The sequence below is a fragment of the Chrysochloris asiatica genome, unplaced genomic scaffold (assembly GCF_000296735.1).
Source record: "Chrysochloris asiatica unplaced genomic scaffold, ChrAsi1.0 scaffold00181, whole genome shotgun sequence".
NCBI lineage: Eukaryota > Metazoa > Chordata > Mammalia > Afrosoricida > Chrysochloridae > Chrysochloris > Chrysochloris asiatica.
Window position 1 is genome coordinate 2,518,239 of NW_006408699.1, and position 17,568 is coordinate 2,535,806.

General features: G+C 39.5%; 1 protein-coding gene across 1 annotated transcript in view; it reads left to right on the top strand.

The window, feature by feature from the left end:
• PLA2R1 (phospholipase A2 receptor 1, 180kDa) overlaps positions 1–17,568 on the top strand; it is a 184,167-nt gene that overhangs the window by 21,685 nt on the left and 144,914 nt on the right. Inside the window, exons 5-6 of the mRNA XM_006872042.1 lie at positions 6,102–6,485; positions 7,698–7,871. Coding sequence (XP_006872104.1) covers positions 6,102–6,485; positions 7,698–7,871 — 558 coding nt within the window. The remainder of the gene's footprint in view (positions 1–6,101; positions 6,486–7,697; positions 7,872–17,568) is intronic.

The window sequence follows — 17,568 nt, forward strand, 5'->3', positions numbered from 1 at the left end:
AAAAAAAAAAGTATATTGTGGCATTATGCTGTAGTGATTTCCATACATTTCAATAACTCCAGGAAGAAAGTCAGTTCTTTGAGGGAAGTATTATGACATAGGTATCCTTGTATTCACAGAGTTAATAGCAGGCACACTATTGCTGTTGTTGTTGTGTGCCACAAGTTGACTCTGACTCATAGCAACCTTAGTGTAATGCAGTAGACAGAGTAGCATTGCCCCATTACATTTTCTAGGTTGTAATCTTTAGGGGAGCTGATTCCTCGGGCTTTCTCCCATGGAGACACTGGGTTCAAACTGTCAACTTTTAGTCAACAGCCAAGAACTTCACCATTGTGCCACGAGGACTTCTTAACTGAATTTATATAATCTAAGCCAAGACCTAATATGGTATTCACTGAGTCTATGGATATAAAATTATTCTCCTAAGACAAAGTGGGTTTGGAAAAAATACAAATGAATGGCTTAATGAAATAATCTTTAGACGCTTCTAACTCTGCAGTTCACAGCTTGAATGATGGGTCAAATTAATAAGCTCCCCTATATTTCCTCCAGTGCTGCTCTGTTGATTACTTCATGGTGGTGGTTGTCATGTGCCATGGAGTCGGTTCCTACTCATAGTGACCTTGTATAGGATTTCTGATGCTGTAAATCTTTACGGGTGCAGAAAGTCTCATCTTTCTCCCACAGAACAGGTGGTAGTTTCAAACTGCTGACCTTGAGGTTAGCAGCCTGACTCGTAACCACTACACTACCAGAGCTCCTTTACTTCATGGCAAGTCGGCAAATAAGTACATGAATACATGCCCCTATCTCCATGTCATAAAGTCTGATGAAGTGTGATGATACTGAGTGGTCCTGTCCATTTCACACGTAACATCAATTGATGATCCAGTCACCAGTACCAAATTTTGGTCTTTTTTGGGTTTTTCATGACTTTTTTTTAAAAAAAGACTTATTTTAAGTGCAATCATCAATATTTTCTTTGGAACAGATGCAACTCCCTTATTTTTCTTAGCTAGCTGGATTCCCATGACTCAAGAATGAATAGATCTAGTTTCAAGGGACAGATATCACTAAGAATTCCTCTGTCTATCCAGCCTACATCCAGCACCCTACACCGTACCTAGCATATAACTGTCACCCAGTACTTGATTACTGAATGAATGAATGAATGAATGAATGAAGAAAGTAACATTCCATATGCAATCATGAAAGGACTACCCTAAACGGAAGTTCAACAATTGATTAAAAAAATTTTTTTTTTTTTCCCTTCCACTCTTTAGAAAAATATATGTCATGCTGTGGCCTACAAGGGTTATTTCTAGTATATGAATCTTTTTCCTCCTCCCAAACTTATAATTATGAAGGGAAGTACAACAATATTTCCATGCAAAGAGATTTAGTAATTCTGGCAGTACTTCATTAATCACATAATCAGTGTTCAAGCAGAACTGATGTCCTTGACATATATAATCAATCTTGATTCCTCCTGCCATTTGATTTTCATCCTTTTTGAAATCTGGCAACTACAGACACTAAGGAATGGTGGTTTATTTTCACAGCATATTTTTGTTACATATAACCCAGATATACATATGATAGCAATTAGAATACCTATATGAATTCTTATGGTTGTCTATTTTAAAGCAATGGTTTTATCTTCAGTAAATTTATGGAAATTAATGGTGTGAAGACCAGATTCTGTTATAACTTAATGGGGTAAATGGGCTTGGGTTACTTTTTAGCTTAATATAACAGTACTTTTTTTGGAAATGGAATGTTTATTGTTATTGGTAAGTTGTAGCTGCTTGTTTATAAGAATTTTTCCAAAGCTGCATTCTAAAGGCTGCTGACGTGGAAATATACCAGCACTCCAGAATTGAGCCACATGGGATTAAGTTTCTGTTGTTTCTAGTGTATTAATGTTTAAGACATTTAAGTTTAATGTCTTCTTCTTTGGGAAGGTAATTTTACAATCACTGGTTCAACTGCAGAAGTTCTGATTTTGGCTCTCCTTTTCTATTAATGTTGAATAAATTGGAAATTTAAAAACATTACTCATTTCCCCACAATTTTGATGCCGTATGATTTCCATGTCCATTTACTAACAGACCACCCAGCCATCCATCTATTTGTCAGCATCATGTTTTTCTATCTTTCCTATATAAAGCAGCAGTATAGGTTTTACAAAGGAGTACTGAGGGCTCTGTAAGTTAAACAGTGGACTGTTGACCACAAGGTAGACAGTTTGAACCCACAATTGACTCCATGGGAGAAAGATGAGACTCGTTGTTGCTCCTATAAAGATTCACAGCCTTAGAAACCTTATACAGGATTTTGTGTCAACTTGACTGGGTCATGATTCTCAGTGATTTGGCAGCTGAGATGTACCTATCCCTAATCAAGTGATTTGATGTGATAAACCAATTAGAGGTTTAAGGGTGGGGTACACCATCCTTAATCCCATCACCACCCTGAACCAATTTATGGGAGATTTCCAAGGGTGTGTCATGCAAGCCTTTCATCTTACAAGAGTTAAAAGAAGAGAGACTTGAGAAGAGAGGGAGGAACTTAACTGCCACCAAACTAGAAAAGCCGGGAGTAGAGTGGAGTGCATCCTTTGCACCTGTCATCCCTGTACTGGGAAGTCAGTCTAGACTCACTATCAGACAGCTTTGTGGTCTCCCAGCCTCTGCTCATGATCCAAAACTGCTGCTACATTTTAGGTATCTGTTAGAGCAGCAACCCACTCTCAGTACCAAATCCTTTACTGCTCAGTAGAGCTCAAGAGCTTTGTGACACTTGCTTGAGCAGAGCATAGACCAGGCTGGGTCCTTCTAGAGATCAAGGAAGCAGAAAGTAGAAGCTGAAGAGACAAGGAACATGGGAAGCAGAGCTGCTTCAGCCTTAAAAGGAACAAGCATGCCCTCTGGAATTTCTAAGGGTGGGCCACCATTTCATATTTTCAAGGAATTGGCTTCTTCACCAACTCAGTTCCTGAGTGTGGGGCTGCCATTAAGATGGGGCTGCCTCCCAAAGCTGAGGGGGCAGAGCTGCCATGCTCAAGGGGGCAGAAGAGCAGGCCCTCCTGGGGTCAAGGGTGTAAGGTCACCACTCAGATGGACTAGAAGAATGGGACCACCCAAAGCCAAGGGAGCTGAATTGCCATTCCAGTGGGTCTGGAGGGTTGAGGGCCTCTATGCAGAACTCAGAGAGTATTGGCAACACCAAGTAGAGAGCGCAGGGCCATTTCCTAGGTGGTCTCAGAGAATAGAGAGGTATTTTCAAGCCTTGAAAATTATGTAAATTGTTCTGTTGGATTCTTAACTTGCTTAATGCCTGTTATCCATTCTTCCCCTGGCAGTTGCTCCCATTTGTAAAGGAAATGTCTGCCTTTTGCCTGTTTCACCATTGTATTTGGAAGTTGACAACTTGTATTCTGGAGTCCTGCTGTGGTGCTATAGGATAAGCACTGGGCTGCAAGATCGGTTTAAACCACAACGTCTGCAGTTCAAGCCCACCATCTGGTACTTGGAAACTCTACACAAGGTCTCTATGGGTGGGAACCCACTTGAAGGCACTTCTTTCTATGTACATTTTTTTATATAATCTTGTGAATATATAAATATATGTTCACATAGATATGAAATACATTTATATTGTTGTGACTATATATATAAATATATATTTACATTGTTGTTGTGGTTCAAGCCAACTTTGCCATCCAGAGCATTAACCCCAGTGTCACACAAGGACATTTTATTTATGTGTGTGTGTGTGTGTGTGTGTGTGTGTATGAGGGTGAATAAAAAACTATTTTCACTCAGGCTGTAGAATTTATTTTCATCAACTTTTAGAAAAGACAAATACATAATTTTTTGACATAGTCTCCTTGCTTTTCAATAACCTTGTCTATCTATCAACAAGCTTTCATATTCTCTTATTTTAAAAATGTTTTATGCTGAGCTGTGAGCCATGAATGTACTACTGTATTCATTTCTCCATCAGAGGTGAATCTTCATCCTCGAAGGGCTGCTTTCAGGGAACCAAAAAGGTGAAAGTTCGGTGCAGCAATATCAGGACATAGGGAGGATGCTTTAGCACCTCAAAATGAAGTTTTTGCAGAGTACCAACAGTGTGGGCAGAGGTGTGTGGATGTGCATTATTGTGCAAGATCACAACGCCCTTGATAGCAGTTCTCTGCATTTAATCTGAAGTTTAGGCTTCAGTGCTTCCGTGAGCATCTTACTGTAGTTCACACTGTAGATTGTTGAACCTTTTTCCTCATAGTGTTTCAATACTGGCCCTTGAGAATTACAGAAAACTGTAAGCATCAATGTTCCAGCTGATGGATGACTTTTGAACTTTTTCTTGGTCAGCAATGGAGGATGTTTCCATTCCATACTCTTCCATTTACTCTCAGACTCGTAGTGATTATTACCAGGAACAATTTTTTAAAGAAACGTTTGTCTTCCTTCTAGTACTGGTCCAAATTTTGTTTATAGATGTCCATGTTCACACACGCACAATATATGTGTGTATTGTTGTTGTGAAGCACCATCAAGTCAGTTCTGACTCACAGCAACCCTGTATAGACTTCCGAGGAGCAGCTGGTGAGCTTGAACCGTCGGTCTTATAGTTCAAACCAACCTTGCAGTCCAGCACATTAACTTGCAGCACCACACCAGCTGTAAGATAAGCACTGGACCACAAGGTCAGTTTGAACCACAAGGTGGATGATTCAAACTCCTCAGATACCCCATAAAAGGTCGCTCACTATCAGTCAGAACCTACTTGATGGCACTTAACAGCAACAACAGCAAGCAATATGTATGTATAGGAGTTCTGGTATTGTACTGTCCAGATTGTATCTATCTATCTATCTATCTATCTATCTACCTACTTAGTAGAAGTTGAACTGCAGAAATGTTATGGTAAAATCATTTTCTTTTAGTGAAAAATTAATGGAACTCTGGGCTAGCTGGAAAGTAATTACTAGGTTATACCTTTATTAAGGTTAACGTTCTACCCAGGCATGAAAAGGTGAAAAGGAGAATTGGAGAGAAGATTAATTAATCTGAGCCCACATGCATCAGCGAGAGGTGGATTTGATTTTGAATAACTATTACTAATAACCATGCAGACATGACCTTCATTAGGGAACCAAATTTCCTAATCTAAATGAAATCTCCCTAAAACCATCCATTCTTTTTCCCCCACACTCCTTTTTCTTTTTGTCTGATATATAATGATCAAAGGAGTTTTCTCACAACTAATTGAACTCCTTGAATACAGAGCTATAAGTAAGTTTATCAATGATTAAATGTGTTGTATGTTTCATTCATGGTGCAGTGGTTCTCTAGAATAAGCACTGGACTGCTTGAACTCCTTTCACATAACTAGGGACACGTTTGGCTAGAGTTTCTATCAGTCACCTGTGGCTGCCAGTTTCCACCCAATGAGGCTGCCCATGCTGACTCCATCACCCCCACAAATGTCTACCTCTTTCTTCTGATGATGACTCCAGCACAGAGCAAATGTGGAGAAAACTGTGGGTTTTTTTTGTATTTTTCCTTACAAGAATTGCATCTGAATCAGAACACTAAGCAGCACTGTATTAGCTTCCTACAGTAACTTTAATGATTAAAGATTTCTCTTTCAGTGGATCTTGATTCCAGCTACTGTGTTGCTAACTTTCAGGCACTTGTCTGAAGTAAAACAGAATGTCAACACACCTCTAACACCTGGTATCCCTCCCTTCTAGCCCTGAATATCATTATCAACCCCCGACTCTCTGCCCAGTTTTGGAGACTTCCTTCTTTGTCTGAACCTGACCTGAGTAGATTAACAGACCTCCCTTGTTTCTTTGTAGCCATGAGGCTCTTAGTTCCGAGGTTTCCCATCAGCTCCAGTAAGGACATTTATCTTTCCCCAAAACTTCTTGATTTATGCAAATAAATCCTTCAGGTGGGCCCAATTCATTGGCTCCAGATCTTTTGAGATGACTGGAAGCTATGAGGTATCATAGCTTAGACATAACATGATTCTACTTAATTATATATGAAATTAATACCTTATTTTTCATTTTTCCATTTTAGATAAAGGAATTTTTGTTATCCAAAGTGAGAGTATCAAGACATGCATCCAAGCAGACAAGTCTGCACTTACTCTGGTGAACTGCAAACAGCCAAACAAGAATATGTTGTGGAAATGGGTTTCAAAGCAACACCTCTTTAACATTGGAGGTAGTGGTTGCCTGGGTCTTAATTTATCTAACCCAGAGCAGCCATTGAACATATATGAATGTGATTCTACCCACGTCTCCTTGAGGTGGCGCTGTAACAGGAAGATGATCATGGGTCCACTCCAGTACACGATACAGGTGAAACACAACACCACCATTGTGGCCTCGTGGAAATATCTTCATAAGTGGATTTCATTCATGTCAGGTGGTGAAGGCATTTGTGACTATCTGCATAAAGGTAAATACATAAATTTAAGTCAAAGTGCTCATGACTATTTCATACTGACAGTGACATGATAGAGTTACCATTTCTAAAAAATGACTCGGGGCGGAGTGAACAAGGCTGAGTCAGGGAGTGGGCACATGAGGGTAACTAGTATCAACAGTCATCTAGAAGAACAGTGATGATGCAGATGTTGCCTTCAACTGCTTCTTCAGTGTACTGTAATCATTGGGCATCTTGGATCTGGTCTTAAGCAAGAAACAAACATTTTTCATGACTCAAGTGGAGCTTTTTATGATGAGAGGGATCAGGGCCATCCTCACTTAGATCAATAGGTCCTGGGGTGAAAGGGGCAGTTGTGGAGATTTCTATCCCAATTGGGAAAAATTCCCTACAGTTGCCACATCAGTTTACCCTATTGTTTAGGAATGAAGCTGTTTTAAGAATGACAGGGTATAAATAGATAAATATATAAACAAACTTTTTATCAGCGCTTCCTCTAACTCCATCACTAAGCCCAGAATTTTATATATAGTAATCAGTGGGGCCTCAGAGAGTTCACTTTGGAATAACTAGAACCTTGCTCATAGTAGGTTTTCAGTCAATAAAAATCCATGAAAAGTATGTTGCCTTGAGCATTTTGCTCTCTTAAAGATTTCTCTCCTGTTGAATAACGATGCATGGGGGAGACTGTAATCATTGCAATGAAACAATGGCATAAAACCAATGTTGTAAACTGTCACTCAGTTCGCAATAAAAACTTAAAAAAAAAGAAAAGATTTATCTCTATGGTATAAAACAAATGCAACAGTATCTCAGAAGGTTAGATAAGAAACTTAGGGGTCAGTGACTTTACATTAATGTTGTTATTTCTTTGTTAAGTGCCATCAAGTTGGTTCTGACTCATAATGACTATGGATAGGGTTTCCGAGGAGCAGTTGGTGAGTTTGCACCACCAACTTTGTGGTTCAAACTAACCTTGAGGTCAAGGCTTATTTTACAACAGTGGCAGATTAATTTGGAAAAGGATAGCAAGAACAGTTACACAACCTAAAGGATGTAAACCATGTCACTGAATTGTACACATAGAATTTGTTGAAATGGTATGCTCTTTGCTGTGCATATTTTCATAAAAAATAGAATTCTAAAAAATGTTAAGTGATTTTAAGTTTCCAGTGACAAATGTAGCAGAATACTAATTTAACTTTATAATTTTCTTTCTCTTAGATTTATATACAATTAAAGGGAATGCCCATGGGATGCCATGTGTGTTTCCATTTCAGTATAACCAGCGATGGCATCATGAGTGTACCCGGGAAGGTCGGGACGATGACTTGCTGTGGTGTGCCACAACAAGCCGCTATGAACGAGATGAGAAGTGGGGATTCTGTCCAGATCCCAGTAAGAATAACACTAATTTTCTCCATGTGTTATGAATGAATCTAGGACAAGGAGAAAGTTATCTGTAGCTAAAGAAAAGCACCAGAATTGATATATATATTGAAGTCTAAATAAGTACTCTGATTCCATTAATAACAGATTTTGATTTTGTGTTTGTTTTTGCCTTGAAAAGACAATTTTCATATTCCTTTTTTCCTTAGGTTCAAATGATGTTAATTAGCCATTCTTCACGAAGCTCAGTATATAAGGATGCTTTAACTTGAATCAAATTATAATAGTCTGTGATTTCATTAATCCTGCTTTCCCATAAGGATCTTTCAAAACAACCCTGAATGCATGTAAAGCCCAATTATCCTTTCAACCATTTCCTCTTATGAACTGCCTTAACTTCTCCACATCTAGAGGCTTCTCTTACTCGTTGTTAAGTTCAGGCATCCTCTAGCCACTTCATGATCTTCCCCAAATCATGGCTGCTCTGGTTGTTTCTCCACAGTGACTCTTCTCTTGATTCCTTTTCCTTATTATTATTTTCTACATATACCTCAAAATGTTTTTCTCTTCTTTATTTTCTAGACCAGGGTCAGCTTTAATGTTCTTTTTTTCTACTTAGTGCTTTTATTTTATGTTTTAAATCTTTTTTTAATTAAAAAATTTGGTTACAAGTATTGGGGAATTTATGGTTAAATATATTTCAACTGTAGATTAAAGCTTTTATTATGAATTAAGTGATAGTTTACATTGTAGAAAAAATATTTTGCTCTCATATTTTGTTTCATTGCAATGATTACAATCCCCTCCATGTAGCACTGGCTAATAATATTTGCCTCTATTCCCTCTTTTTTTTATCTTATGTACACAAAAACACTCAGGAATATATTACCATTTAAACAACCAAAGGGCACATTTTGCAAGCCAGCCTCCTGCCCACCAACACACAGCCTTTCTCTTTCCATGAGTCTAGAGTTCTCAGCTTCTCAATCTCTCCATGCCATCATCTCTGCCTCCATTTCTGGTGTTGCTGCTTCTCTGGATAGGAGCCTATGTTCTTGCTCTTCCCTCTTGATGGTTCTAGGGATGCAAAATTAACTATTCTTCCCTTTTTGCTACACAACTCCTACCTTTACAGTTGTGGAAATTGCAATTATTCATGATAAAAATTACTCATTATTGAATCGAAAGAATCCTATCCCCATCTCCTTTCACCAGACCCATCTAGACAAGATGGAAACTATTCAGTGGGGATTCTACCGTCCCCCACACATTCTGAAACTAAACTTCCTCTTGAAAACTTGTAAGCCAGCAACTTTGTGCCTTTATAGATCCCCTATTTTAGGTAGCCATCAACCCTGTGTACTGAGGGGCTAGGTTTGATCCTGGCTCTGAAGACTCCTTCCCTCTCAGTTGGTATTTTGAGCTACTAAATCCATAAGTAAAAGTCAAGTTAATCAAATTGTAGCAATTTACATTTGCTTCCTGTATCAAATTTCTTTATCTTCCTATAGTTGAGTTCTGATCATCAAGCCACTTAAGCCATGTCAAATGGGTACTATTTGAAAGTTTGGGTGTTCTTGCACATTTCCCCCAACTTTGTATTGGCTGAATGCTTCACTCTCAGCTATAGCCTCATATGGCTAGATCATTGTCCATGGGCTCAGAAGTGCCTAAGTCTCCCCAAACTTCAGACCAATCAGGCTTTCCTCTTTTCTCTTTCATCTTAAGGTCCACAGGAGTCTATGGTTGTGGTCGAATTGAGCCCGTGTCTTCATTACTTCCTTTCCCCCATTTCCATTCACAAATAGACCAATGTGGTCACCAATGAGCTTACAAACCTGCTCGTGTGTTCCCTTTGAGTTTTAGACTTGGAAGGGGGCTTGATGGCTTGCTTTGATGGCTTGCTGGCTCCCACATGAACAGCTTTCTTTCTTATTCTTGTAATAGCCAGTTTGCTGTTTTTGTTTTGTTTTCTGCTGGTCTTTCTTTCAAGAATTATGTATTGTTCCTCTAGCCGCTCTGGGTTGGTCTGCATGTTGTTCTAAGTGGGAATGTCCCACCTCAGAAGGTTCTGGATGAGGCTCAGGATTCCACCCAAGGCCCTATACTCTATAAAGGCTCCACAAGAAGTCCATTTCACTAGGCAAGTTCTAGAACACCTATTAGGTATTCCAACCAGTTGTAGGCTGAAGATAGGCTTATAAGCTATCTGTAATCATATCTCCCGATATTCCTTTCTAGCACACTCAAATGTCTATTTTATAACGTTGTTGTTAAGTGCCTTCTAATCGATTCCAAACCATAGCGACCCAGTATAGGGTTTCCAAGGAGAAGCTGGTGAGCTTGAACCACTGACCTTGCAGTTCAAATGACTTTGCAGTCTGACGCATTAGCCCACAGCACTACGCCATTCTTCACAATGATATCCATAGTTTGTTATGATCCATATAGTTGAATGACTTTGCATAGTCAATAAAGCACAAGTAAAGACCTTTTAGTAGTCTCTGCTTTCAGCCAAGATCCATCTGACATCAGCAATGATATCCTTAGTTGCATGACTTATTCTGAATCTGACTTGAATTTCTGGCAACTCTCTATACTGTTGCAACCATTTTTTAATTATCTTCAGCAAAATCTTACATGCATGTGATATATTAATTAAATAATTAATGATATTGCTCAGCAATTATCTCATTCCAGTGTGCTACCTTTCTTTGGCATGTGCACAAATACACATCTCTTTCAATCAGTTGACCAGGTATTTGTCTTCCAAATTTCTTAATAGATGAGTGAGTGCCTTTACTGCCACATCAGTTTGTTGAAAAGTTTTCAATTTGTATCTTGTCAATTCCTGAAGCCTTGTTTTTCTCCAGTGCCTTTAGTGCCACTTCACTTCCTTCAGTATCATCAGTTCTTGATCATATGGCACCTCTTTAAATGGCTGAGTATCACTCATTTCTTTTTTGTGAAGTGACTGTGTGTTTCTTCCATTTCCTTTTGATGCTTCCTACACCATTCACTATGTTTCCCATGTTGTTGTTAAGTGTCATCAAGTCAGTTCTGACTTATAGGAACCCTGTATAGTGTTTCTGAGCAACAGTGTTGGATTTGAACCACTGACATTGTAGTTAGCAGTCCAGTGCTTATCTTATCCTTCAGTATTGCAAGTCAAAGATTGAATTTTTTCTTCAATTTTTTTCATCTTAAGAAATGCCGACCATGTTCTTCTCTTATGGCTGCTAATTCCAGGTCTTTGCACATTTTGTTTAATATTTGACTTTGTCTTCTCAAGCTGCCCTTTGAAATTGTCTATTTAGATTTCATACTTCATTTCTTCCAGTTGCTTTAGCTTCTCTACATTCAAGAGTAAGTTTAAGAGTCTCTTCTGACACCCATTTTGGTCTTTTCATTCTTTCCTGTTTTTTAAATGGCCTTTTGTTTTCTCCTTGTGTGAAGGTCATGATGTTACTCCACAGCTCTTCTGGTTTTAGGTCATTAGTGTCTACTACATCAAATCTGTTCTTGAGATGACTTCTATCAATTCAATCGTGATATAGCCCAGGTCATATTTTGGCTCCATGACCTTCTTTTAATTTTGTCAGCTTCAGCCTGAACTTGCATATGAGTAATTGACAGTTTGTGTCAGTTTGCCCCTGGCCTTTGTTTGACTGATGATATGGAGCTTTTCTATCATCTATTCCCACAGTTATAGTCAGTTTGATTGCTATGTATTCCATTTGATGCAGTCAACTTGTATAGTCACTGTTCACATTGTTGAAAAAAGGTATCTGCAATGAATAAGTCGTTGGTATTGAGGAGCTCTGGTAGCGTAGTGGTTACGAATCGGGCTCGAACCTTAAGGCCAGCAGTTCGAAACTACCAGCCGCTCCGTGGGAGAAAGATGAGGCGTTCTGCTCCCGTAAAGATTTACAGCCTCAGAAACCCTGTATCGGGTCGCTATGAGTCAGAACCGAGTCGACGGCACTTAACAACAACAACAACAATTGCAAAATTATGTCATGAGTCTCCAGCATTGTTTCTAACACCAAGGCCATATTTTCTAACTAGTGCTCCTTCCTTTGTTTCCAACTTTAATATTCTAATCATCATTAATTATTAATACATCTTAATTGAATGTTTGATCAATTTCAGACTGAAGAAGATGGTAGAATTCTTCAATTTCATCATTACTGGCTTTAATGGTTAGTCCATAAATATGAATCACAGTGATATTAAAGTGGTATTAGCTGGTCTTACTTGTGTTGCTACTCTTGTTAAGTGCCATCAAGTTAGTTCTGACTCATAGCTACTCTATATAGGGTTTCCAATGAGCAGCTGGTGGGTTTGACGTAAGCTGAAATTGTCTGTTTCCAAGACATTGTGGTGTCATTGTATTTATATTTAATTGATGATTGTATGTTGGTATTTTCTCACGCACACACCACGTATCACCTGGTGGATGTGACGTAGACTGGAAATGTGAACACAATTCTCTGTTTGTTGTTAGTGTAGCGTAGTTCACGTTCCTCCAGATACAGGGCTGGTAGGCCTGGTGCCTGACCCAGGCATTTCAGAGTCTTCACGAGAACGAGTGGCATTGGCCCCGGGCTGACAAGATCACAGAGAATAGTGGAAAACTGCACCCCCTTGCCACCACCTTCAACCATGTCCTGCGCTTCTAGGCCTCTATAGTTACAGCAAGATGGCCATGCTGCTCCAGGCCAGCCAACTTCCTCTCTCACTGCTCCTGTGTAGTGTCCTATTCCAGTCATCACTCAGTCCACCTCTCTGCCCTACCCTCTAACGCTCAGGATTCCAGGGTCACCTATTGTATCTGATCTTCCATGTCCTGTTTGCAGAGGGTCAGCTTAGTATGTCTGCCTAGTCTACCATGAAAAAAGTCTATATTAGGAAAATTGCTGTTTTATTTTTCAACATGATCTATTCTAGATCGTCTTTGGATGTATTTAGAAATGTTCCTAAGAGAAGTTGAAGATGCAGGGACAGAAAAGCAATTGGGTATATGTGGTCTCAGAGAAGACAGAGGATGTATAGATCAGATCATAAGTTGGCAGACTGGCTTCTTATAAATGAACAGCATTTCTTCCATAGGAGGAAGGAGGGGGCTGTCTTACTGGTTGTCTAGTGCTGCTGTAGCAAAAATACCAAAATGGAATGACTAGCAGTCAGACAGCTATTCTCTCATAGCCTGCTGTTATTTTTAAGTGCCGTTGAGTCACTTTTGACTCATAGTGACTCTTTACATAACAGAAGGAAACACTTCTGGGTCCTCTACCATCCTTACAGTTATTGTGTTTGAGTCCATTATTGCTGCCAGTGCTTCAGTCCGTCTCTTTGGGAGTCTTCCTCTTTTTCATTGACCCTCTACTGTACCAAACATGAGGTCCTTCTCCAGGGACTAGTCCTTCCTGATCACATGGCCAGCGTATGAAAGACAAGGTCTCACCATCATCCTTTCTAAGGAACAATTTGGCGATACTTCTTCCAAATCAAAGTTATTCATTTTCTGGAACTACATTGTACTTTCAAAAATAACATAATTCATATACATTGATTCTTCGCCAATTGTCCTTGTTCATTATTCAGGTTTCACATGTATATGAGGCAATTGAAAATACTATGACTTGAGTCAGATTCACTTTACTCTTCAAAGTGACATGCTTTCACTCTTTTACACTTTAAAGAAGTCATTGCAGCAGATTTGCTGAATGTAACATGTCATTTGATTTCATGATTGCTGCTTCCATGAACATTTGTGGATCAAGAAAATGAAATCTTTGACAATTTCAGTCTTTCTTTTCTCCATTTATCATGATGTTATTTATTGGTCCCGATGTGAGGATTTTTATTTCTCTATATTGAATTGCAATCCATATTGAAGGCTGTAGTCTTTGATATTCACCCAGAAGTACTTCAAGTCTTTTTTTGCATGAGATTTACTGGCACAGTGCTTTGCAGAGAGCAGATATTCAATGACTACTTGCTGAGCAGGTAAAAGACCAAATCAAGACAAAAATAGGAATTTTTCATTTTGGAGTTTAATATCTGCTTCATCAGTATGTTGTTGTTGTTAAGTGCCGTCCTGTCAGTTCCGACTCATAGCGACCCTGAACAGGGTTTCCAAGGCTGTAAATCTTTACGGGAGCAGAAAGCCTCATTTTTCTCCCACTGAGCAGCTGGTAGTTTCGAACTGCTGAACTTGGGGTTCACAGCCTGATTTGTAACCACTATGCTACCAGAGCTCCTTTTATCAGAATAAGAATGTGTTAAAAAAAAAAAAATCAATTCAGCCATTTAAAAAGGTGCTAAGAAAGAGCACACCTGAGACAACCACAAGGATGTATCTATCCTTAAGGAAGAAAAACCACATCAATAGAGATGAAATGGCTAGAACTAGGTCATAATTCATTAGAGAATCAGGACCGACACGGATATACCTAAGTTTATTGAAACAGAGATGTTGTGTAGGAAGAAAAACAATACCAATTACAACAACATGTGAAAAAATTCAGTACTTTTTCATCAAATGTGAACCAGTTGCTTCCCTCTTGTTGTTGTTAGGTCCCATTGAGTCGATACCAACTCGTAGTGACCCTATGCACAACAGAACAAAACACTGCCCAGTCCTGGGCCAGCCTCACAATTGTTGCCAGACTTGAGCCCATTGATGCTGCCACTTTGCTAGTCCAGCTCGCTGGGGGTCTTTCTCTTTTTCTCTGACCCTCTACTTTACCAAACATGATATCCATCTCCAGAGACTGGTCCTTCCTGACAATGTCTGAAGTATGAGAGACAAGTTTGGCCATCCTGGCCTCCAAGGAGCACGCTGGCTGTACTTCTTCCAACACAGATCTGTTTGTTCTTTTGGCAGCCCAAGGCAATTTCAATATTCTCCTCCAACACTATAACTAAAAAGCATCAATTCTTCTATGGTCTTCCTCATTCACTGTCCAGCTTTCACATGAATATGAGGTTGTTGAAAATACCATGGCTTGGGTCAGGTGCACCTTAGTCCTCAAGCTGACATCTTTGCTTTTCAACACTTTAAAAAGGTCTTGTGCGCAGATTTGCCTATACAATACGTCATCTGATTTCTTGACTGCTGCTTCCATGAATGTTGATAGTTGATCCAAGAAGAATGAAGTCCTTGACAATTTCAACTTTTTCTCCATTGATATGAATGTTGTTTATTGGTCCAGTGGTGAGGAATTTTGTTTTATTTACATTGAGATGTAATCCATACTGAAGGCTGTGGTCTTTGATCTTCACAGTAAGTATTTTAAGTCCTCTTCTCTTTCAACAAGCAAGGTTGTATCATCTGCATATTGCAGCTTGTTAATGAGTCTTCCTCCAATCCCGATGCCATGTTTTCCTTCATAAATCCCAGCTTCTTGGATACAGGTTGAATAAGTATGATGAAAGAATGTCCATTTATATGTCCAAAAGGCACATTTGCAAGCCAACCTTCCTTCTTGATGGTCCTGGGATCGTCTCTTTCTGAAATGAAAGATTAACTACATTCCCCTTTAAGTTACAAATTTTCTACAACTACAGTTTTGATAGTCACAATTAATCCTACTAAGAAATTTTCTACAACTACAGTTTTGATAGTCACAATTAATCCTACTAAGAAATTTTCTACAACTACAGTTTTGATAGTCACAATTAATCCTACTAAGAAATTTTCTACAACTACAGTTTTGATAGTCACAATTAATCCTACTAAGAAGTACTCACAATTAAAATAATAAAATCTATCTGTATCATCCCCCATCCCCTTTCACCAGACCCATCTGGAAAAGAGGAAAACTAGTCAGTGGGGATTCTCCTTTGTTCCCTTATTATAAAACTAAGCACACCCATGAAAGCTTGTAAGTCAGCCACTACATGCCTTTATTGTTGTTGTCAAGTGCCATTGAGTTTGTCCCGACTCATAGCAACCCTGTATAGGGTTTCTGAGAAGTGGCTAGTAAGTTTGAATTGCCGACCTTGCAGTTCAAACTGACTGTGATCCAGTGCTTTATCCTACAGTGGCATGCCAGGATTCTTTTATAGCCCTTTATAGCCTCCCATATTTTATAGCCAATGTCTTAATTGCCTGTCCCTAGCAACCCAGTATGGAATCCTGGTGTAGCACTATAGGATCAGCGCTGGACTGCGACTCAGAAGGTCAGCAGTTCAAACCCACCAGCTGCTCCTGGGAAACCCTATACAGGTCCACACTCAGCCCGTTTCTTCATTGCTGCAATTCCCCACAATCCATTCACACACCTACGGCTTGCTGGTTCCCTTTAACTTTCAGTCCTAAAAGGGAATTTTCTTTGATGGGCCCAGACTTTCCTTGACTTGATGCCTGCAATTCAAACACCTTGCTTGAAACGCAAAAAGTCCTTTTTTTGCCCTGCATGGATCTCCTGTTCTTTCAGCAGTTGTGGGTTGCTCTACATGGCTTTTCAAATTCAAATGTCCCAACTCTGAATATTCTGGGTGGGGCTCAGGGTTCCACCTAAGGCCTCACACTCAACAAAGGCTTAAAGCAAAAAGCACTTTTCATTCTGGGCAAATTCTAACTCCCCTTTTTGCAAATTCAATCATATGTAGGCTGTAGGCGGGCTTACAAGCTCTCTGTAATAATAATTTCCAATATTCATGTCTATTATACTTGTAAAAGGAGCTCTTTTGGGGCTGCTAATCTTATGGTCAGCAGTCCTAAACTACCAGCTGTTCTATAGGAGAAAGATGAGGCTTTCTGCTCTCATAAAGATTTACAGCCTCAGAAGCCCTATGCAGGGTTGCTATGAGTTGGAACCAACTCCATGGCACACCACCACACATGCAAACCTGTTTTACAATAGTAGGCTGGAGAAACCAATAGCCATAAGGCAGTCTAATGCATAAATCTTTTAAAACACTCAGGTTCAATCTTTTCCTCTACCTTGGATGAACACCATATGCATATGGCCTTGGGCCTGTGGCAAGGTGGATCCAATAGGCCCTGGCTATACTATCAGCTGTAAGGTTTAACCATCGTGTCATCAGCTCTAGGCAACTCCAGAAGTTGTTGCTCTCCCCTCCGCTTAAGCATTTTATCCCATGCATTCCTTTCAGTCATAACAGGTAACAAAATTTAAACTAATCATCTAAAAAGAAAAAGCTTTATCTCTGATGCCCTTTGATTCTTTCTCATACAAAACCTCATACTTTCATGAGTCTGGGGCCATTACAATGAATCCCTCTCCTCATACCAGCTGTTTAAAACAAGTGGGGACCATGTCTGACTTCCTCTGACTCCAGAAGGGGATAAAGGAACCAAACTTAAAATCAGCCCAAGGCTGCTTCCTATGACGTGGAGGTCAGGCATGTCCCCACCCTATATCAATGTCATTAAAATTAGTCAGACTTGAGAACCAATGTAGAAAACTCATCCTTGTGATTGTGTTTCTCTAAAGCCCCACTCTCTTGGTACCACACTTCTTAGGCTTGGTTTTGTGGAGAAGCAAAACCAGTGAAACACATATAAAGAGAAATTTATTATCAAGGAAATGGCTTACAATTACAGAGTCCCAGGTCCCCAGTCCAGGTACAGATTCTTCATGAGCACAATTAAGTGTTCCGGAATACTCATACTTAGCAATGTTGTCCATAGCTCGTCGTGATTCACACAATTGAAAAAGCCTTTGCGTAG